This window comes from Apis florea, unplaced genomic scaffold, assembly GCF_048593485.1.
Source record: "Apis florea isolate Af1SG1 unplaced genomic scaffold, ASM4859348v1 contig_2492_pilon, whole genome shotgun sequence".
Taxonomy (NCBI): Eukaryota; Metazoa; Arthropoda; class Insecta; order Hymenoptera; family Apidae; genus Apis; species Apis florea.
The window spans coordinates 4367178-4390332 of record NW_028256593.1 but is presented as its reverse complement, the minus strand read 5'-3'; the positions used below and the strand labels follow the sequence as shown (position 1 = coordinate 4390332).

Genomic DNA, 23155 nt, shown 5'->3' with positions numbered 1-23155 from the left:
CTCCATAGATTTTTTTGTAATTTATATATAGAAAAAAAAAAACAATTTTTTTCGGGAAAAACTTTTTTCAACAATCTGTATATAAGAAAGAATGAAATTAATATTTTTAATAAATTCAATTTTTTAATAATAAACACTTGGAAAAAGATTTCATTCACAGTTTCAAAATGTACATATCTTTTCTCATAATTCCCAAATTATCCCACAAAGTATAAAAAGAAATGATAAAATTAGAAAAAGATGAATGAACGAATAATAAATTAGACAAAAAAAAAAAAATTCGAAGCGTGCAAAAATTTGCGAAAAAATCCATCCAAGTATTAGATTCCTAAATTAGAACAGTCAAGGTTTGTGAATAAAACCACCACAGACTTCCGTTTAATTATTTGTAAATATATTATTAAGTAACATCTATAATATAGTAATGAAAAACCATTTACATTAATAAGTATCATGGTAATAATTCGTGTGTGTGTGTGTGTGTGTGTGTGTGTGTATGTCTGTATATATTTTCTCTTCTTTCTTTCTTCGATCCAACATCGAAACGTTATTATTGATCACGCAAAGAATCGTGGTTCTTTCACGATACAAAGCTTGAACGTTTCGAAATTTGAATTATGATAAAATTCTCTTTTCTCCCTCGAGAATTATAGAGCGCGGTGTCAACGCGTATTATAATCGTCTCATTTTCTTTTCTTTTTTTTTTAAAGTTCCACTCTAGGATTCCATCCCCTTCCACTCTTAACTCTATCATGGTTCGAGATAACGCTGATATCTCCTCTTCTATTTTTTTTTTTTTTATTTTTTTTTCTTTTTTTTTCTTTCGGTAAAAAAATGTATCAGGCGTCTTTTACACGCGGCTATCCTTATTCTAGCGTGATTAGTACGGGTATATCAAGATGGTTGGTTTCAGCCTTAACCCTCGATCGAGATCTCAAAATTTATTCTTCAAAATGAATTTTCATCTTTTTTCCCCAATTTCTTCGATAATTTCTCCCTTAAATTTGTAAAATTTAATCATTCATTGGATTTATTTTCCGAAATTTATTACTATTATTATTATTTCTCAAGAAGTTAAAAGATGAATAAATAAATAGATAATTGATCGATTCGGTTCGATTAATTTTTCTAAAAATTCGTTTCTCAACTCGATTAAGGAGACATTTTGTTTAAAACACGATCACGATCAATTGTAATTATTATAAACTTTAGTATGTATGATGATCACAATTCGTAATTATGATATTTTACTATTACAGTAGTTCGAATTTATTATAGTTTGAAATTAATATCACTATGACGAATAGTCAGTGATAGTAATTTGCACAATCGTTGTGGAAAATTAGTGTAGCCATTAATCAAGTATAATATAGTCTAAAACTGTAAATAGCAAATTCGAATTTTCTCGATCGAGGGTTTCAAAAGCTCATTCCTCGATCCTTCAATTTACAAAATCGAAATTACCATGTAAATTACTAAGACTAGAGACGGGTAGTAGTCGTTGTGTTTCGTTCTACAGGCAGTGTGCGCGCGACGAGGTTAGGGAACGAATTATATTTTCAGTGCATTTTGTTATTTTTTTTTTTTTTCGAAATTAATTTATGGATTGGTGATAGGTGAAGATGTTTGAAATCTAAACAAAAAAAAAAAAAAAAAAAAAGAAATATTCTAATTTTAAATATTCTAATCCTGTGAAAATAGCTAAGATATTTCTTTCCATTTCTTTTAATGAAATTTCATTTTGCTGAAAATATTTATAATGCTCTCTCTCTCTCTCTCTCTCTCTCTCTCTTTATGAAAAATTTGATGATTAAATACGAATTTTATTCGAATCACATGGTGTGCATCGTGACTTGTGCAATTGAAATTATTTTTATCTCCTTTCAAATATGATTCTGATCATAGAGAAACGTTTTAAATTTCTAAAATTAGGAATATAGTTATATATTATTGTATACTTAGTTTAAATATTAGATTCTTTACAATCGTTCAATCGTTTGATCCTATCACCTTGAAAATAGTCCAAATCATTTTCGAAACCATCTTTTTTTTTTTTCCCCTCATTACGCACCTCCGCAAATACCTGTCTTTCGAATTCTCATTTACGATATAAACATCACTTTACATCATCGAAGGAACGCGGACATTACATTTGTGTCGCATTCGTCTCGGAACAGAATCATTATTTCATCGAACGTCATCCTCTCTTTGTCGTCCAAGGATCATTGCAATTTCATTTACTATTTACATAATTTCATCAGAAAATATTATCTTAAATAGTCGTCACGAATTAAAGTATTGATAATATCGAAATAAGAAATGGAATTTTTTCCAAGAATATCGGAAACGAAAATTTCGAAGTGAAGCTCACGAAAATCATCGCAGCGCTGGAAACTGTCGATTAGAACACCAGAGACCAGAGATTTGTTCTCCTCTCAAGAGTTTTGAACGTGAAATGAAACCGTTTCTAGCGCCACTCGAGAGATCAAATACTCACCGATCTCTCAGGAACTTTGAAGAGCTATAAAATCTGTGTTTCCCGATACTGAGAAAGAATCCTCTTGGATAGCTATTTAAAATAGTATTTATGCAAATAGATTTGTTCCATCTATGTTTGGAATTCAAAAGTATCGAAGGAAAAATTTAAATATGACATTATCATTTGATGATAAAAAAGAATTTTCTAAAAAGTTTAGACGATGGAGATTATGAAAAAATCCATTTCATTATTTTTTTAATTCGTTACCAGTGATTCGTTCGAAATAGAAAGATGACAATCGAGAGAAAATCATTTTTCGATGAAACATGAGAGAGCCAACGAATTCGCGCTCGTCGACCATTTTTCAGTAACTTCACAACAATAAAAACATAGTATATATATATATATATATATATATATATTTATATATCGAGAGGATATAAATATATAATTACACATATTTATATTCTCCCAAATATATATGTATATATTTATATTTATAATATAATTTATATTTAAATATTTTTTTCTCGTATATTTAACTATTTAACCCTCGATATAAATACCCTGAAATCTACACTCTCGCATTCTATATAAAACCACATTCTCCACGAATCTTTCTAATTGTTCCTTTTTCATTTCTTCCCTTCCTCGTCCCTTTCTCCGTTTCTTACTTTTTACAGAAAAAAAGATTTCTCTTTCTCTCCACTCATCGTCTTCTTCTTTTCGTTCTCCTTCGTAATTTCTTCAATTTTCATCTCTTCTTTGTTTTTTTTTTCTTTCTTTCTCTTATGTGAAAAATCGCGTTAAAGCTACTATTTACAGAAAAAACTCGTTCTCTTCGTTTCCTTTCCCCCTCCCCCCCTTTTTTTTTCTCGCGAAGAAATAAAAGATTGGAACCGTGTCTCGCTTTCTTCTTTCGCGATTGGGAGAATGAAAATGGCGGAATGTGTGTCGTGTGTTTCCTTTCTCTAACTCGACACACGGTAGAGGATCTTTTATGCTTTAAATCCCTCGGTTTCGTGATTTTCTAATCGATTCTTCTCGTGTGTCTGGCGTAAACCGAGGATGAATCTGATTGATGATATTTCTTTATAACACTTCGACGCTTTTGTGTCAGTATATTTGATTATCACAATATGAAACTTTGAAAAAAGTTATTTTACTTTTCATCGTTTGCTAATTTTTTGGAATTGACTGAAGTAAATTTCACGAGAGATTGATTAAATTGAATGTGATTTATTTAAATCGATACGTGTTACAAATGTGAATAATGTTGTGAGAAATTCATATAAATTCATATAATCCTAGAAAACTGAGAATTGGAATTAAATTAAAAGAATCGGACTGATGAATTATTTAGATACGTAATTAAATTAATAAATTATATACAGAACTTAAAAACTAATTTGAAATATCTACGCAAAAGTAAATTTAATTTAAATAAAAAAATTGTCAATTCCAAATTAATAAATAAATCACAATAAGTTTCAAGTTAAACAAGTAGAAAATCAAAACTTGACAAGTCTCAAGTTTAACGACTCGTTTATAAAAAAAAAAAAAAAAAAATCTCCACGATCTTTATATTTATCACATTGATCAATTGTACAATACAATTTACAAATGGTTAAACAATGACACCAAAATCGTCGAAATGTCTCGACTAGTATAAAAATCTGTTCGCCTAGGACATCCTCCCATCATCTCCTTGTCAGACACTCGATTTCTTTTATTCTTTTCTTCTTTTTTTATCTATCTAATAGTTTACAAGTTTATAGCCAACATCGAATTGTCCTCGTGTATTTATATATATATATATATAACGTATGTATAATATTTATAGTATTTATATTTCATATTTATACTCGTATTTATAATATGTATATCCAATTATTCAATTATGTATAGCGAATCGAGTAATTTTACGCGATCGAGTTACTGTCACTTTTTCGCACAGTTATCAGCACAGTCTCTCAATTAAAATAGTTTCAGGTGAAAAATATCTCTGTCTACTCTCTCGAGATCTTTTGAATTCTTTTTCTTTTTTTTTCCTTCCTTCCTTTCTTTCTTTTTTTTTCTTTTTCACCGTTTCCTGGTAAATGGCGTGTTTCGTAGTTGGTTTCTTTTCCTTGTTTCAGTTTTTCCTGTTTCGTCTACTACTCCTCTGGATGTTGGCGAGATAATTGATTACCTAGCGCTACCTAGCAGCTTCTCTGAATTCCTTGCTCGAATTCTCTCAATTTATCGATATGTCCTGGTTTTCTCTCTGTCTAATCCATGATCGATTCGATCCCTTTGTTGCTCTGGGATTCATGGACTGTCTTAATCTTTTGAATGAAGATTAATTTATATATATATATATATTTTTTTTAGATGTGAGTTATGATGAGTTATTAGGAAATTAATCACAGAAGAGATGTGACTTTTTAATTTTCAATTTTTTTAATTTTTTACAGTTATTTCTTTATTTTTTTTTTTTTTTTTAGTATGATTTTCACATCAATTTTTCAAGCTTTTTATCACCTTCATTTTGAATTTTTAGAAAGTTTTTATTTTCTTGATCAAAATTACGACAAAGAAACACTTATTCCAGAGCAAATAAAGAATCGAACGATCCTTATACGTACAATTTCACGCGATCCTTATCATCCCTTAAACTCAACCCTTAAAATCATTTTCATTTTTCCTCGATCAAAAAAAAAAAAGAAAAAACAATATTACAATTCTTCTTTTCACGAATTTATACATCGTTCTCGTTCGATCGAATCGTAAATTTAATATCCAAATGTTTAAAATATACAAATAAATTTGATTATCAAATTATAATAATTCAATTATCGAATTGTTATTCGTTTTACGTCGATGTAATTAATAAATTCAATTTCATCTTCCGTGACACAAACCCTTTGACCGATCATGTGCCTTTAATTATTTATCATCAGATTTTCGTTACACGAAAAAGAATTTTACTGTAAGGATCGACCAAGGGTGACAAGGAGATCACCAATATCAAATCTCGAGGAAACTCATCACCTGTTTTTCATCGAAACGCAGTGTCACAGTGGCCATTCCTTACACAGTCACAGTGGATGGCCACCGCCTCCATCGGGGGTGGGGTGGCGAGCAAAAGGGATGGCGGAAAGAAGAGCAAGCAAAAGAAGACGCAGAAGAAGAGATGACAATTACAATGATAATATAATATAACAACGATAATCATTTCCATTCTGACTCTTTCTCTCTTTCTCTCGCTTCCCCCCTTCCCCTTCTTTCTTTCTTTTACCTTCAACTTTCTGCACACGCACACGCGCGAAAAAAATTTCGCCATTCTTCTCTCTCTCTCTCTCTCTCTCTCTCTTTTCTTCTCTCTCTAGTGCCGCAGAACTTTAATTAAAATACGTACAATTACAGTTGAAACGTTTCCTGTTCCGAGCAAAACACAAGTTTTGTTCGAGAACGTTCCGAAACATCACGTCGTGGATCTAAATAAGTGTTACAAGTCTCTCTTTCTATCTCTCTCTCTCTCTCTCTTTCTCTCTCGCTCGCTCGATTTCCTCTGTCCGCCCGTCGTGTTCCTTTCTTCGCTCGTTGCGTGCTTTCCTCCCTTTTTTTTTTCTCTTTTTTCTATTTTTTTCATTCTTCGTTTGCTTTCATTCACACACGTGGGCTACGATCACCACTCAAAATGCACACACTATTGGCCCCAGCACCCTTAGTTTCGTTTTTTTTTCTTTTTTTTTTTTTTTTTTTTTTTTTTGATTAGTTTTTCCTTTTTCCATTGTTGTATCTTTCTTTCTTTTTTACTTTCCTTGTTTTTGCTAAATTGGTTTTTCCCCCCGGTTTTGTTTGCGCGCGAAACTGGTCCAGGAAAGCTTTCTAATTAGCGAAGGTTAATTGCGAGCGAATAGGGGTGGTTGGTTGTTCGGAAAATTTAGGAACAGAACAGGTCGGTTTTCTAGAAAAAAATTCGCGATTAAAGATCCACATAACTTGTATCACCTTGCACTAACTATTTCAGGAAGATGAAATAAATATAATAATTCATCCAACTGCAATTCAACCGAATGTTCAAAAAAGATAGAGAAAGGATTTAACTGAAATGAAGAAATAAAAAAAGAAAAAAAATAAATATAAAACAAATTTAAAAAATCGAAGATCCCATTATCCAAGCCAATTACGTAATTACTGGTCTGAATAAAAGGGCTCGCTTTTTCCTCACCCCTTTTGCAGAAGATAATATTTCCAGATGCAGCTGCTTCGATAAAACCAAGCTTCCTTAAGTGAATTTTATGTACATGTACACCGTGTCTCTATGTACATCCTTTTTAGCCAATGATCCGCCATGTTCTCTTCAGCAGCGATATTCTTTATTCAGATGAAGCCTCTCAACGGCATTCTCTCCTATTTCATTCTCTCTCACTCTCTCTCTCTCTCTCTCTCTCTCTTTGCACAACTCGCACCCACGGACACTTACACGCTAATTATGCTTGATTATTAGGTTACTTTCTCCCATCCACACTTCTGGGATCCTTCGTTAAATCGTTCCGCTTAATATATATATATACTTTGTGTATTTATATATATATATATTTTTTTTTTATTTTGTATTTATATATTTATATTTATATTTATATATATAGAGACTTCTTTTTTTGTTGTTGTTGTTGTTGTTGTTGTTGTTGCTTTATAGTTGCTGTGCTGACGACTCGAGTTTGTGTAGATTAGACTACACGGCCGACTCGTGGCCTGGTTTCTTCACTCAGTGATATCACCTCGCGATATACCTGCCGAACAGGGTGCCCAATACAGCCAGGATGTAAACAGAGGCGGAAATCCGGAAGGTCCACGACGTGGCCGTCGAGATATCGCCGCATTGAGCTGGAAGAATAAATTTCAATCAGAATTATTTTCTTTTTTTTGTTATAATAATTTCTTTTTTTTTTTTTCAACGAAATCTCATTTTTCAACAGTTTCGATCATAGAAAGTCTTCTAATTTCTGATTTAATAATTTTTAATAATCCTTCGACATCCAATCTTCCAATTTGAAAAAAATTCGATCTCGTTTGAACGTTCGAATTTCTCTCCCTTTTTCAAACCCGAATTTCAATTAAACTAATCGGTTTAGAAAGGCATTATACTCCGTTCTAAATCTATGAAGCTCTCGTTAAAAAAAATTCTATTCAAGGTGCAAGCGAAATCTTCCATCCCTCGTTCTTTCAAGCTCTCATAGAAATCCTCGATTCCTTTAGGATCTCTCTGTCGATACTGCCTCAGATTCATTCGACTCGATGAAAGATAAAGGGAATCAGCTGATTAATTAGTCCGTTGATGCGGACGATCGATTTGGACAATCTGATCAATATAGCAAACGAGACACGTCGTTAACAATGATGGAGCTGTCGCAATACTAGATTCTTGGATCGAGATGGACCGTGACCGAAATGCTTTATTGCTTTCTGTCCTAATGACGATTGGCACGATCCTTTGTATTATTAATTTTATTATGATTTTCTAAGTTTCAAATTCTAAACTTTTAATTACTTCAATATAATTAATTATAATTTTTTGATCTTTCATATATACAATTTTCTAATCCTTAAAATTTCTAAATTTTTAATCACGCATATAATTTTCTGGTCCTCAAAGAACTTCTTTCTTAAGTTACAAGTTTTGAATTTTCAATTCAATCTTGTTGCGCAATCTCAAAGTTCCCAAGATTATTTTGCTCTACAATTAATCGTGTATACAATTTTCTAATCCTCAAAATTTCCAAAATTTTAATTTTCTTAAGTTTCAAATTCTAAATTATTCCAATCATGCATACAATTTTCTAGTCACCAAAGTTTCCAAGATCCATTTCTAAGTTCCAAATTTTAAATCTTAAATTTTACTCTCCAATCATCGAATTCACCTCCAAATTTTTCAAACTTCTCTTCAACTTCCAATTGAGATAAATATGCAATTATATCGCGGATAATACCCACCGTACGACGTGAGGTTGACCTGCCACGACACGAGATGACGGTGAGGTGCTCTGGGACAGGAGGCAAGGTGGCCCGTCACCGAGAGCTCGCGATTTCCCGTCGCCGCTGCGGACGCACTGTAAACGAGACAATATCGTCCCACGTCGGTGCTGGCCACTAGATAAGCTGTGTCGTTCTCGATCCAAGTCCCGTGGCACAAATACTCTGGAAACGGATACACGTTACGTCTTAAAAATCAAAGCAAAATTAACTCTTTCTTAACGGATAATTTCCACTCAACGAGCCGCCGCACCAAAAATATGCACACTACTCGAGAAAGATCGTCAGCGACCGTGTTTACGCTTTACTACAACTCGAGTTGTTTTGAAAAAAGAAAAATTGATGATAAAAACAAAATATTGATGCTAAATTTCCAGAGAAAAATACTCGATGCAATAACTCCAATCGTCATATCGTATAATACGCGGCATCTTATGCAGAGAAACTATAGTCACCCATTAGTGGCATCTTATGCAGACTGACTATAGTCGCCTGTAATACTTCAATAGCATCTTATGCAGAACGACTATAGTCGCCCATCAGTGGTATCTTATGCAGACTGACTATAGTTGCCTGTAATACTTCAGTGACATCTTATGCAGAGTGACTATAGTCACTCATATTATGCTGACTGACTATAGTCGCCTGTAATACTTCAGTAATATCTTATGCAGAGCGACTATAGTCGCCCATCAGTAGTATCTTATGCAGACTGACTATAGTCGCCTGTAATACTTCAGTGACATCTTATGCAGAGCGACTGTAGTCGCCTGTAATACTTCAGTGACATCTTATGCAGAGTGACTATAGTCACTCATATTATGCCGACTGACTATAGTCGCCTGTAATATTTCAGTAATATCTTATGCAGAGCGATTATAGTCGCCTGTAATATTTCAATAGCATCTTATGCAGAACGACTATAGTCATCCATCAGTAGCATCTTATGTAGAGCGACTATAGTCGCTTGTAATACTTCAATAGTATCTTATGCAAAGCGACTATAGTCATCCATTAGTAGTATCTTATGCAGACTGATTATAGTCGCTTGTAATACTTCAATAACATCTTATGCAGAGCGATTATAGTCACCTGTAATACTTCTAATACTTCTAATACTTATAGTCAGTGGCATCTTATGTAGAGCGACTATAATAATAACATCTTATGCAGAGCGATTACAGTCACCTGTAATACTTCTAATACTTCTAATACTTATAGTCAGTGGCATCTTATGTAGAGCGACTATAGTCGCTTGTAATACTTCAATAGCATCTTGTGCAGAGCGACTATAGTCGCTCGTAGTAACGAAAGGGTTAATACCAAACGAAAATTCATCGAATATCACCTACTCCTATCGAGAAGAAACGAGAATACACTTGATCGATTAATAAATGCTTGAACCACACGGCGGGGAGGGAAGGGAAGAAAGAAATAGAAGGAAAGATGAGAAATGGTTGAACGAGCGCTTGCCTCGAGCATGGAAATATTACGATAGTTGGTAATGTGACCTCATTTTCGAGAATCGAGGTATGAAAGCACGATTTCCGAGCAGTTTATCGGTTTCGAGAGAGGGAAGGGGAGAAGAAAGGATTCTCTTTCCAGCAACGGAGGAGGAACGTTTATCGTTCTAACGAAAGTACTGAATGGGTAATCACCCATGCAACGATTTTAAGTGTTCGATTTCGTTCACCTTAAGGGTCGTTTCACCGACCGAGTTACAGGCTACAGGCTGAGAGGAGGGTTCGTTGAAGGGAGGAAGAGAGAGAGAGAGAGAGGGAGAGAGAGAGAGAGAGAGAGAGAGAGAGAGAGAGAGAGAGAGAGAGAAAGGGGAGAAAACGTAAAAATGGGAGCAATTGAAACGAGGCACCGTTTTAAAGGAAGGAGAACCGGTTTAACGTTCGTGAAAAGAGAATTAAATTATCCACCGTCGACTAAAGCCGGTTAAGACCGTTCAATTATGATCAACTATGCGCAATTAGAATTCCTTCGATTATTAAATTTTTACGGTGCTCGAACCTTTATATCGGCGAGATGGTGGTCGCAAAAAAAAAAAAAAAGAAAAAAGAAAAATAAATAAATTGTACGCCTCGAGACGGGTTTTTTTTTAATCGTGAAACGATCAGAATTTAGATAAAAAAAAAAAAATAAGACAATTTAAGTTTGACGATGATCTTCTTAAAAGTGATTCGAAAGTATCCGAATACACGATACAAACATGATGTGAGATATCGTTGCAAGGATTAGATGAAAGATAAAAAAGATTCTTCCAATATATTGGCGCACGTTTGTAAGAGGGGACAAAAGTATCTGGAATTGTTTCATTCCCCTTGCCAAATTAACTGCGACGTTGACATCGTCGTGTAAATCGTTTCAAGTAATCCTTGAAAAATGGTCCTCCAGCATAGAGATCCCCCTCCCGACAAAGGACACGCGGCTTTTAGAGTGGAAAAAGGTCGACTGTGTGTTACGAGTTGGAGGAGCAAAAGGCACAAACGGGTACGAAATAAACGAAAGCCGTAAATCGCTTCGACATGTCGATATCTGGCGTGTTGTCTCGGCTCGGATACCTTATCGAGGCTGGAAAGATAGAAAGATGAGAATTTACAGCGTCCGCGCGACAGCTCGCAGAAAACGGAAATAAACAACGGGGAAAATTCAGCAGACAGAGAGAAGAAGCTGCACCTTTTCACCAAATATGCTTTCAAAAGGGGCAAAAATAGGAGGACGTCACTCGGCATTGTCGCCTCTGATCCACAAATACTGATAGATTCTTCCGTTCGATTGCTTCTTTACATTTAGAGCGCGTTTCTGAAATTGTTTCCTTTTGCTTGTCTTTTTTCCTTTTTTTTTTTTTTTTTAAATACGATCTCGACGATACGACAATCTCCTTCCTGAGAAAATTTGAACAAAGCGTGTGTAAAAGAACAATAAAGATAAAGTTTAAATGAAGTTTAATATTTATTCCAGCATATTCGAAAAATACGTGTAAAAATGTTTGAACAATTAATAATAATAACTCAAATGAATACGATAATCCATCAAAGATGATTTTTATCGTAACATAACTCCTAAAAGAGTTACTTACGATATTTTCTTTCGGGAATATATCTCGAAGGTGGAGTGGTGAATGCTCTTGGAAATGCACTTTATTCCGAGTCGATAGCTCAATCCGTTCCTGAGATACGCGGGTCCAAAGTTTGACCGGTTAAAGTAAAGAAGATGGCGACATCTAGTGATCCCTATGATTCACTTTATTCCTAGAAGTGCGTATGTTGAGTACTTACTAGAAATGGTAAAAAAAAGTATTGCTGACTCAACGTCTCTCGCTGAGTCACGAGTGGGAGGAAAGAGGGAGGGGGGAGGGGAAGGGGGAGCGGGATGGAATAGGTCAGTGAGTGGCGCGCGATGAGGATGGAGATGGTGAAATATTACGAAATTATGCTCCTCTTTATAGGACGATATCTTGGGAACGGAGCCTCGTATCGACACAATTCAAAAAGCGTTTCAAAGAGGGAACTTGCTAACTTTCGACGGTATTAATTAAAATCCACTCTGACGACGTATACTCGTTATACAGTGGGTATAAAAATGTAATATTTTAAAATCGTACTTTAAAACTTTTGGCTCCTTTTTTTATTTAGATTCAAGTGAATATTATTAGACTCAAGGTAAATTAATTTTAACGTCATTATACGCCGAAATGAGCGTGATGATTATAAATTATATTAACATGACGATGATATTGATGATTGATTTGTTTTTAAAAATTGTTCCATTGTAATAATAGTAGGTTTCATATATTTTTAACAAATTAGTAACACTCCTCTTCTCCAGAGAATATAATTGTACTCAACTTGGCTTCCTCTTCAAAAAATCCTCTTTCAATAAATACACTCGAACAGGAGATAAAAAAATCGTGGAAACGCGAGGATATCTAGAATTGTTTTATGGGAAAGGAGAGACATTGACATAACCGAGAAGATTTATCGGGTCTCGTGTCTTAACATTGTCAACAAGGGGGATCGCAGTTCCTCTTTTAACCCACCAGGGAACGCGAATTGGTCATTAAGAGTTCCCACAAACCCAGGGATCTTAACTTTCCAGAGAAGAAGAACATCTCAAAACGTTTTCAACCAGTTTCTAACGGCGATCGTTAATCACATCTACTTTTACAGCAGTACTCATTTCAGTTGGGATTGGAATCTTGCTGAAAACAACGGAATAAATTTCGAAATGATGCGATAGTTGAATCTCAAGTAACGCTGTTCTATTAATTAATAGTTTAATCTTAGATCCTTATTTGGATGATTCATACATCGACCATACTTGACATTGCTCGTCTATTCTACCTGCTCTTATTCGACAAACGTTATTCCAGCACAATCATCCAAATAACTCACACGAACCGCTTTCTTCAGTCTCAACCTCTCAAGATTTTACAACGGCTCCTATCCTCGACCCACCCAATAAAATCCCTCGAGGAACGACAATTTCACCTGGCAACTATTCGTACATCATAAAAATCCAGCCGGCCAACCAAAGCCAATTACACCTACCTTTGATCGCGAGCGGATCCGCAGGCACGCGTCACAAACACGTACAGCCGAATAAAGCTGCAAAGTTTGCGTATAAGGAAGAGTCAGGGCAACCGTCGCGCCGCTCACTCTTCCCGAACTTAGCTAGACTTAGAAAAGGAAGGAAGGAAGGAGAAGGAAACGGGTTTCGTGATGGGAGACGCGTCTCTCTCAATAGGGAATAAGTCGGCCTTGGTTAATCCTATAAGATGTTGTTGCTACTCGCGACTCTGACGCGTTGACGCTCTGACGATTCCAAAGGGGTGAGATACAGGTAAGACGGATGACAATCGGGTGGAATGGTTTTTGTGGAAAAGGGTCGCTTGATGACACCCTGAGGCACTTTCCAGACTTTTATAACGAGAGAAGGATACCTGGCGCCAGTGTTTCTCAACCTGTGAGCCGGGATCTAATGTTCGGTCGCGTTCAATATTCGATGACAAAACGGATAGATGAGAGACAGCTTGATAGCTTTAAATAACTCGAAACATATTTGAATCGCGACACGTATTATTAAATTATACGCGTAATTGTGTTCATTTATATAGAATCACTTTTATCGGGGTTTCGTCGAGTCACTTTAAACTACTCCTCCCAAATTGCTTCTGAAGGTTAGAAACTGAGGTTATTCAACGACGTTTTACGAAATTGAAGAGGGTAGCCAGCCGCCCCTCGAATATAACCCCAACACGAGGATTCGCGTCTGAGAAACGTCAAAAGCCATGTTCCAAAGCTATCAATGTTCTCAGACACTTTCCCGGCCCTCGTCATCTCGTTGGATGTCAGGAATTTTTATGCCTTCGTTCCCCCTCCTATTTTGGAGGGGGGGTAATAATATAACAGAAATGTCAGCTGAGGAGGGAAAAATATCGTCGAAAAAAGAAACAAGCATTAATCACCCGGGATTTTATTAACTCTTTCGATGGGACAACGTAATAATGGGATGACAATTTGAAAAGTTCGTAACATAACAAAAATTAAAAACATACCTAACGAATATTAGTTTCCTTATCTCCGAAGCAAAAAGATTTGTGAATGCAATTGTTTTGTATAGGGACAAAATTAAAAAATTAAAGGAAGAAATGAATTTCTAAACGAGATCGATCATTTAAGCGAGGAAACAAGGAACGAAGATTCGATATAATTTGTTTGGAACTAAATTTAAGATAAGAATAATTTACAACAACAATATTATAACCCATTAAAAAACCAAAAAGTTAAAAGAGAATAAACTAATTAAGAATAATTCTGGATCTTTTTGAATTGTAAAAACAGACGTATCCAAATTTATTTTCATCGTGAATGTTTTATAACCGAGCTTCCCTCGAATCAGATTTATAATTTCCCGTCGGAATTTGCCAGTTCGGAAGAGTAAATTCGATAAATCCGGACGAATTAAAATCGACGATTAACATTTTGAAAAAAATTCACCAAGAATTTTACCTGATGGGGTTTCATCGCTGCACGTAGCGAATTCCATGCGATCCGGTGTTTTGCAACCGATATCCAATCGGCGAACACTTCCATAACGGCACCGACCCGGATAGGGTGTCGACGTCACCCTAACGTCCTGAACCTCGGCTGCATTCGCCATGTTCTGCTCACCGTCCACTCCCAATATGTCTTCCACGCTGTTGTAAGAATGTAGCACGGACACGATCTCGTATCGACCCAGGTTCGGACACTGCCTGGTGATCGGGTCCGACGCTGAAAACGCCAGTCGTAAAATTAATCGACCATTATCTTCCTTGGCCAGAGTGCTGCTATTACATTCATAATTATGTTGACAAAATAAATAATATATTCTTACGCTAAACTTACTGTTAAACTTCAAAAATTTTCTTCTCGATCAATATCAAATTTTACGCAATATTTACCAAATTTCAACCTTTTCATTTCGAATTAAGGTTAGGAGGAAGCGATATGGTTAGGCTCGATAATATTTGGAAATTCCAAGCGTGTTGCACTCTAACCCCCCGTCCACTCGTTCATTTCCGACGGAGGGATCAACCGAGACAGCACAGCCCTTAAAATCGCCCCGCCCTCCCCTCGTCGAAGAATGGAGGAAACGCGGGGGCAAACATCGTCGAGACGGAAACGCGGTGGGCACAAAAGGAGCGTACAATCGATCGAGAGGCTCCTTTACGATCGGCGGAAAGGATCATATGCCGAATCCGTCGTAAAGGTCCTCCTCGCAGGCAACACAGTTTCCTCTCTCTCTCTCTCTCTCTCTCTGTTTAAGCCGATTACGCGATTCCATAACAGTGAAGAGTGAGAGAGAGAGAGAGAGGGAATCGTGACGCCATTCATGCTTCCGCCTCGCCGTCGTCTAGACCACGCTGAAATTACTCCACTCCGTGTTTACCTTTTGTTTGCCCTTCCACTTTTCCTCCAACTTTTACTACCTTTCCGGGCGTACGATGAGTCACGTACAACCGTAGAGGGAAACGATTTCGTTGATCGATCGTGTTATATTTGTGGAAGTTTATTATAGAAATTTTGTGGAAAATTTTTCTTTCGAATTTTTAATGTCAATAGGGATGCTATGTGTACAGGGTGTTGATATATTCGTGGATGCTTTTTTTAACTTCTTTCTTTTAAATTGTTTATAATTTCATGGACTTTAAATTGTTCTCAATTTAATGTATCGACTCTGTACATTTTGCTGAAACGAATCTTTTTTGGAAAAGATAAAATTTAATAAAATTTAACAATCATCTCGATTATTATTGTCACATTCTTTTCCAATTTAAAATTGACGAATCGTCTTCTATCATCTGTCCAACTAGAAATACGTTAATGTAATGTTCTTTTCAATTAAAATCACTTTACACTTTAAACAGGTCCAGTGAATAATTATAAAAAAACGAACGTTCAACGATCGAGATTCGAGATTGGTCGAAGGTTCGAGGGAAGGGAATAAGATCGAAACAAAGCAGAGACATTGAATTCGATTGGCGAGGGAGAGGAAATCAGTTTCGGCCGCTTCCGGTTTCCCGATCACAAAAGCGGAACTTCGTGCTGTTTGCGCGCCCCTCCGCACTTTGGGCCACTTTGTGGGATTAAAAATGTTCCTCATATTTTTTTCCCCTATTTTCCACTCTTCTTCTTCTTTTCTTTCCCCCCTCCCCCCCCCCCCGATTCAGGGAAATTCACAGGATCGAAATCGAAAAATACGGAGATTGTTGTAGGGGGGAAAAATCGACGAATCATTTGTTCGCGTTATTTGTATCTCTGAAACAAACTGAAACAATCGAAACGAGAAAAAAAAAAAAAAAAAAGAAATCTATCGATTCAGCATAATATGATAAACTATAAAAATTTTCAACTTTTTATAATTTGAAAGGGAGGAATGAAAAACGAAGGAGAGTAGGAGGAATAAAAAAAGTAAGGAATATATCGAATTTTGCAAATTCGAGAGATTAAATTTATCGTTACACCAATTTGCTGTATAAAAACTGGCCATTGTTAAGACGTTATTTATCGATGTACACGTCTCTAAAAAGAGAGTGGAAGAAGGAAGGAGGAAGGTATTCTAGCGAAATAATTTCATCGTGTTTCAAGAGTGGTCCATTGGGGACCAACTACGCTATCTTCCCCCGCGCCCGCTGTCATATTTTATATTTCCCTTCCATTTCCCTTTTGTTTCCATCCCAAACGTTCTTTTTTTTTTTTTTCCTATCCCCTTTTTTATTTCTATTATCCGCCTCCCCCTCCCCCCTCCCTGTTTTTTCTTTTTTTTTATCATTTTTTTTTTTTCCTCCGCCAACTCTCGACAGTGAAATATCACTTTTAATTCTAACGGTCGGCGTTTCGTTTCATTTTTCGAGCTCAGCGAAACGAGAAACTCCGCGACAGTGAGGAACTGCGTCCCGAAGTCGCGGCCGCGATTAATAATTCCGTTCGATCTGTCAATTAGGAAGATCCGAAGTCGAGCTTTACCAAACTTTTTTCTCCTTCTCACGAGAGAGAGAGAGAGAGAGGAAGCGAAATCCTCCCTTCCTTTCTTTCTCCTCGAGAGATGCTCGAAGAAGAGGAGAATGGCGGCGAGTGAATTGCAGGTTACGCAGAGTTAGTGTTAATAAATGATCGTAATTGACTTACTGATGAACGTGGTGTACGGCGTCGAGTGGGAGTTGAACGTACTCGAGTTGCACACGTCGTCGGGTTGCTGGCTCCATTCCGACAGTTGCATCTCTATTATGTGGCTGTCCCTTCTGTGGAACATCAGGCACACGTAGCCATTGGTGCTGCAAAAGGAGAGTAAAAGCTTGACGACATTGTTCGAAACATGATTTTTCTCTCTCTCGAACGTTCATCGTAATCTCCCTTTCCATAAAAAGGGATTCCAGAAAAAATAAATATGCATTAGTTTTTTCGCCTTTTTACAACTTTGAAATCTCTCTCTCTCTCTCTCTCTCTCTCTCTCTCTCTCTCTCTCTCTCTCTCTCTTTGTTAAAAAGATCCCCTTCGAGGGGAGAAACCTGAAGAAACCCTGCGAGTGAAATTTACCGAACTCGTGAGAGGAGATTGAAAAGGAAAAAGAAAAAGAAACTCTTTTGCCTCTCACACGCAATACCGTGGTAATAAAATTACAGGTTAATACAAGCCTGGGGCCACGAAAGCGAGAAGGGTGGGGGGTTGTTTCATGAAAACGAGACACGTCTAATAATCGAGCCAGTAAGCCGTAAAAGCTGGCAATGGTCGACAAAGGGGAGCAAGGTGGAAGAGAGATAGAGCGAGGAGGAGGAGGAGGAGGAGGAAAAGAGGAGAATGGCCAAGGGTTGGCCCGGACAGGAGTGGGAAACGAGGGTAGAGGATCTTAAATCTTCGGTGGCCGGGATTAAGATTTTATTTTATCAGGACGTTTCTTAACTTTGGGCGTAATCCCTTCACGACTCTATCCTCCTCCTCCTTCCCCCCCCCCCTCTACTCGTTTCACGAGAACCGTGAAATCTGTGTCCAGTTCATAACGACACGTGCGTCTCATTGGTCGTCTTACCATTTCTTCCTCGTCGTAAATACAATTTTATTAATCGATTTGTCGATTAATAACGTTTATTAATTTTGATTTGATTTGTGCGTCTAAGGGTTGTTGGCCACTCGATAATTTTTATGGCAATATTTTTGTAAATGTTTCTGATTGAGAGTAGTTATTCGCAATAAGCTTGAAATCTTTATAATTTTCATACAGGAGGAAGGATCAGGGCGAGATGCTGCGCGTCTTATAATAGCAGAAACATCGACCTACGCGTATATTTTTTTTTTTTTTTTTTTTTTTTTTTTTACAATAAAACGAAACGAACTAAATTGTTGTCGCGTGCAAACACTCGGGCAATCGATCTTAATAGCGGCGATATGACACGGCAACATCAACCTACGCATAAAGATATCACGCATATCTTTTTTTATAACAAGACGAAACGAATTAAATTGTTGTCGCGTGCAAACACTCGGGCGATCGATCTTAATAGCGTAGCGGCGATACAACGCAGCAACATCGATCTCTAATCGTGCGAAGATATCATGCAGGTATTTATAGTAAGATGAAACGAATAAATTGTGCTCAGCCAATCGATATCATCGATCTTAATAGATCTTAATAGTATTCGGAAATATAATATACAGCGATATGAAGATATATATATATATATATTTTTTATAATAAGATGAAACGAACTAAATTGTTGCAATTACTCGAGCGATCGATCTTAATAGCAGCAATCTGCGTATGAAGATATATTTTTTTAGACGAAACATCAATTTACATATATATTTTTTTACAATAAGATGAATAGCAGCAATGTAACACACGAAGATATATCTTTTTAGAAGAAACGAATAAATTGTTGCCATGTGCAACAAGTTAAAATAGGCGCCCCTCATAATTAATTAACGAACGTGGTTGATGCCATAACGGAAATATAACACAGCAACATCAATCTACATATAAAGATATATTTTTTTTTTATAATAAGACGAAACGAATAAATTGTATCTTAATAGCGTAACAGAAATATAAGCACATAGATGTATACTTTTTTTAAAACAAGATTTGAAACGAATTAAATTGTTGTCACTTCGAGTCTTAATAGCAGCAACATTAATCTACATATGAAGATGATATTTTTTTTTATAACAAGACGAAACGAATAAACCGCAATCGATCTTAATAGCAGCAACATCAATCCGCATACGAAGACATACATCTTTTTAACATAAGATGAAACGAATTAAATTAGCGCGCTTCAGAATCAACATGTTGACACGTGTGAATGAATCACACGAGATTGTTGTCGAATGTAGATGGGACAAAACGAAGGGACGATCATTTCAAAATTTCCATCGAGGAATAAGAAGAATAACTCGGCCAAATATATTCCTTGCCTCGAAACAATTTCCTCCTCCTCCTCCTCGCTTGTTTTATTCAAAGGTTCGAACGCGTTCACTTTGTTATCGAGGAGGAAAAGGGGGAGAGTGCTCAATGTCCAGAGTAAATGCATTCCCCCTTACGGCGTCGTGGAAACGGACGATAAAGCGGCGCGTATCGGTTCGTGGAAACGGCGATCGGGAACATGGATTTTCGTCTTTATAACCCCGCGCCGGTTCTTACGGATTATTGTTATGGCGACAGATCCGTTCTTTCCATAAGTTGGGGGGACACGGATTCGGTTGATCACCCGTTCATTTCTTCTCGCAATTTTCATCCATCGGGGAATTTTCGAATTTTTCGCGAAAAGTTGACAAGTTGGCAAGGCCTGGTTTTATTATACAACGGCTGGATTCGTGAATAAATTCGAGATATGGTCAGATAGATGGGAAAAAAGTTTTCGAAAGTTTTATTCATTTATTTTCGATTTGTCGATCTCATTGAATTGAAATATTTTCGTGACAACTAAATTATTCTTATGATTGTGAATTTTCGAAAGATTATCGAATCGTTGATTTTTCCAAGGAATTCCTCCCTCGAATAAAACGTAAACACGAGAGAGAGGGAAGGGCAATTTAATTAATCGAGTTGCCAAGACGGCCATTTACATTCCGGCTTTCTACACTGCATCCAGCCAACACGGTGTTACCACTCCCCGGGGTGCAATGGCGGCTTCTTACGATTTGTGTACATGCCTTTCAAGCCTCATCTTCGAGGAGAAAGCATAAATGTAATGGGATATAATCCTATTTTCCCCATCTTTTCACACTGCCCACCGCCTTTTCGTCTTACTCTCTCGAGATTTTTGACTTCGAGAGAGAGGAAAAATCATTTAATAATTCGATTTAAAAAAGATACCGTTTCGTTTCACTTTTCAAGGATAATTTTTTGGAGGAATTACTTTAGAGGAGGGGGAGGAGGATAATAATGGTCGATGAGATTTTTCTCAAACGTTCGATGAAACTTTGCTTCGATTAATTAACTCGTTTCGCAGCATCTAATTAACAACGAAATTAGAATCCCTTGGCAACTTCTCATCTTCGTTTCATCTTCGTTTTGGTAATCAACCGACGAAACGAAAAATTCCACGAAAGAACATGCTAAAGATAATCGTCCAAATCTTTATTACATTTTGTTCGAATCCTGATCGACACCTTTTTTTTTTTTGGAACGAGCAACTCTTGTCGACAACTCGTCGTGAACAACGACGACTCACAAATAACGTTCTTATTCTCGCCTCGTAAAAAAAGAAAAAAAGGAAGAACGAGGCGAATTCAATCGAAAAACGTCAGCCAAAAATGAAATAAAATTCTTCCCCGGTCACATATTGTCCTCGTTCCGCAGACCTTTAAGGAGGTTACCAGATGCAGAAAATCGTCGGTGGTTCTTCCCCATGGCATCCTCCAGTTTTCAATCTAATTTATGTCTGGTCGTTAGACGATTCAATGAAAGGGGCACGCTTATGCGGCCAATTTGACGTGCACCCTTTCCACCTGAGGGCCTTCCACCCTAGGACGACCACCGTTCCATCCGTTCCCTCCTTCGCAATCCCCGTATCTTTTCTCCACCTGCTCCTCTTCCCGCCCCCTCCTCCTTCTCCTCCTGCAACTTGTGCGATTTTTCTCTTGAACGACGAGTACAAGCTTGTCTTCCTCTTCCTCTTACTTATATGCAAATTTTATTCCGTGGAACAACGGGAATACCATTTATTATTCTCAATTTTTGGTAATTATTTACTTAAAATGTAAGCTCCATCTTTATTTTACTTTTCTAGATAGATTCTCATTGAAATGTGGGGTCGGCTGTTTCTAATTTGAAAAATTATTTTACGATATTTTTTTGAAACAATTTAGGTTAGGTTAGCTTCAATTTATACAAAGTTAGAATTAATATTATATTAATTGTCAAAGAAAAATTTCACTTGATCTCTGTCTTTTGTATTATATATCACGTCTCGGTTGAGATTATAAGTTAGGTTAATAACTTTTTTTAATAAACAATAAATGCCAACAGCACGTGTATAAGATATAAAAAAAATATTTCTTTAATCCTCTTTCTTCAAAATCCTTTCCAAACTTGCTTTCTCAATCCCCCTCAATCTTATTGAATTTCCATCCCCCAAAGAATCGATCGAATCGAAAAAAATTCTTCATCTTGAACGTCCAACGAAGAAAAGACGTAAGAGTTCTGCAACAGCGATTTACAACAGCGTATCCTTTCATTCTCATCTTTCTATCCTCGACCCATCCTCTCTACACTTTTATATTCATCGTCCAGATGGTCTACGATACACGAATGCCTTTCCTCTTCCGAGCTGTGGTTAACTATCTTCGTGACGAAGACGCATCAGACGTTGCGCTGTTGTGTGTGTGTGTGTAGCGTGGCGCACGCGATATCCGGCGGATGTTGCGGTCGCAACCGCAGCCGCAGGCCCGCTGATCGCAGCCTTCGATGCGGTAACAAACGAGGCCGGGACAAGGAAAAGCGGGGAAGATAAGTGGAAATCGAGAAGAGAGACGATTTTGGGCTAGATTGTTGGGATACCGATGGCAAACGAATTGGAATTTTATTCCCCCGGAGTTCTCGGATGGTAATTCCCTCGAGATGGGGGATGAGAATTTTCTTACCTGATCTGAAGGTTAGGTTATCCCTTTTTGAATCGTATCGTTGTATTTTTAATTTCAAAAGAGTTTTTCCTATACTTCGTCAAGTATGAGTAAAAAAAAAAAAAAAAAAAAAAGAAGAAAAAATGCAAGACAAAGATTGAAATTCGTATAAATTTTCATTTTGTAGAGCGTGTTATATGTATATTTTTCTTTGAATTCAAATATTGCGTTGTAATAAGTATTAAAATCTGTTGAGATGCTTGATAGTTTCGTTAAACTTTACGATTTTATGTAGCATGTATGTCTTTGGTGAGCAGAGACATCTGACAGTAAATGTTAAGAAATAACAATTTTGATAAATAATAAATAACTTTTTTTATGATTTTATTATATTTAAAAATTAAATTCTAATTTAAATCGCAGATAATTGAATCGTGAGCAGGCCTTGGATAGTGTTTCAAATTTTTTTCTTCTTTCTTTTTCGAGATCGAAATCGATCAAACGACCAGCCAACGTTATTTTTCACAAATCTCTCCGCGGCATATTCACGCGCTTCCAATCCCCTTTAATCTCTTTTCTCGTGCCCATGCTTGTTATCATTATTCCCTGCCGAGTCGAGTCGAGTTTTTGCTCGCTACTGCCCTCTCGCGAGATTTATTTCGTTGCTTGCAATTAGTTGCCGAGCCTTGGCTGAAAATGCATCGCGACGCCACCGCGGTTCGTCCTCGTGATTTAACAAACCGCGTTCCCAACGATATTTGGCCGCGCTTAAACGGGAATTTATGGCACGGTTGCTTGTCGAAGCGGAAACACGGTCAAGGCGGTGATAAAGAAAGAAAGAGAAAGAAAAAAAAAGAAAAAATGAAATTATAACGTATACCGCAGTAACGAAGATGTTGACGATAAGAAATTCGTTTAGCAACTATCGATAAAAACGTTCGTTGATTTATTTTATGTGCAACTGTGATGCATGGACTCGAACTGTTCGTTTTGAGGTTATATAAAATGTTTCGGGTATAAAGAATACGAGAATTCACCAATT

The 23155-nt window shown here is 36.7% G+C and overlaps 1 protein-coding gene across 7 annotated transcripts in view; it reads right to left on the bottom strand.

Annotated features, from left to right (window-relative positions):
* Positions 1–372: 372 nt before the first annotated feature.
* Positions 373–23155, bottom strand: part of LOC100870268 (uncharacterized) — a 400411-nt gene continuing 377628 nt past the window's right edge. For all 7 annotated transcript variants that reach the window (XM_086906262.1, XM_086906261.1, XM_086906264.1 and 4 more), the window contains 4 exons: positions 17182–17327; positions 14521–14784; positions 8462–8665; positions 373–7354 (listed from right to left, as the gene is read on the bottom strand). In XM_086906262.1, the coding sequence (XP_086762388.1) occupies positions 7245–7354; positions 8462–8665; positions 14521–14784; positions 17182–17327 (724 nt within the window). In that variant the 3' untranslated portion in view covers positions 373–7244. The remainder of the gene's footprint in view (positions 7355–8461; positions 8666–14520; positions 14785–17181; positions 17328–23155) is intronic.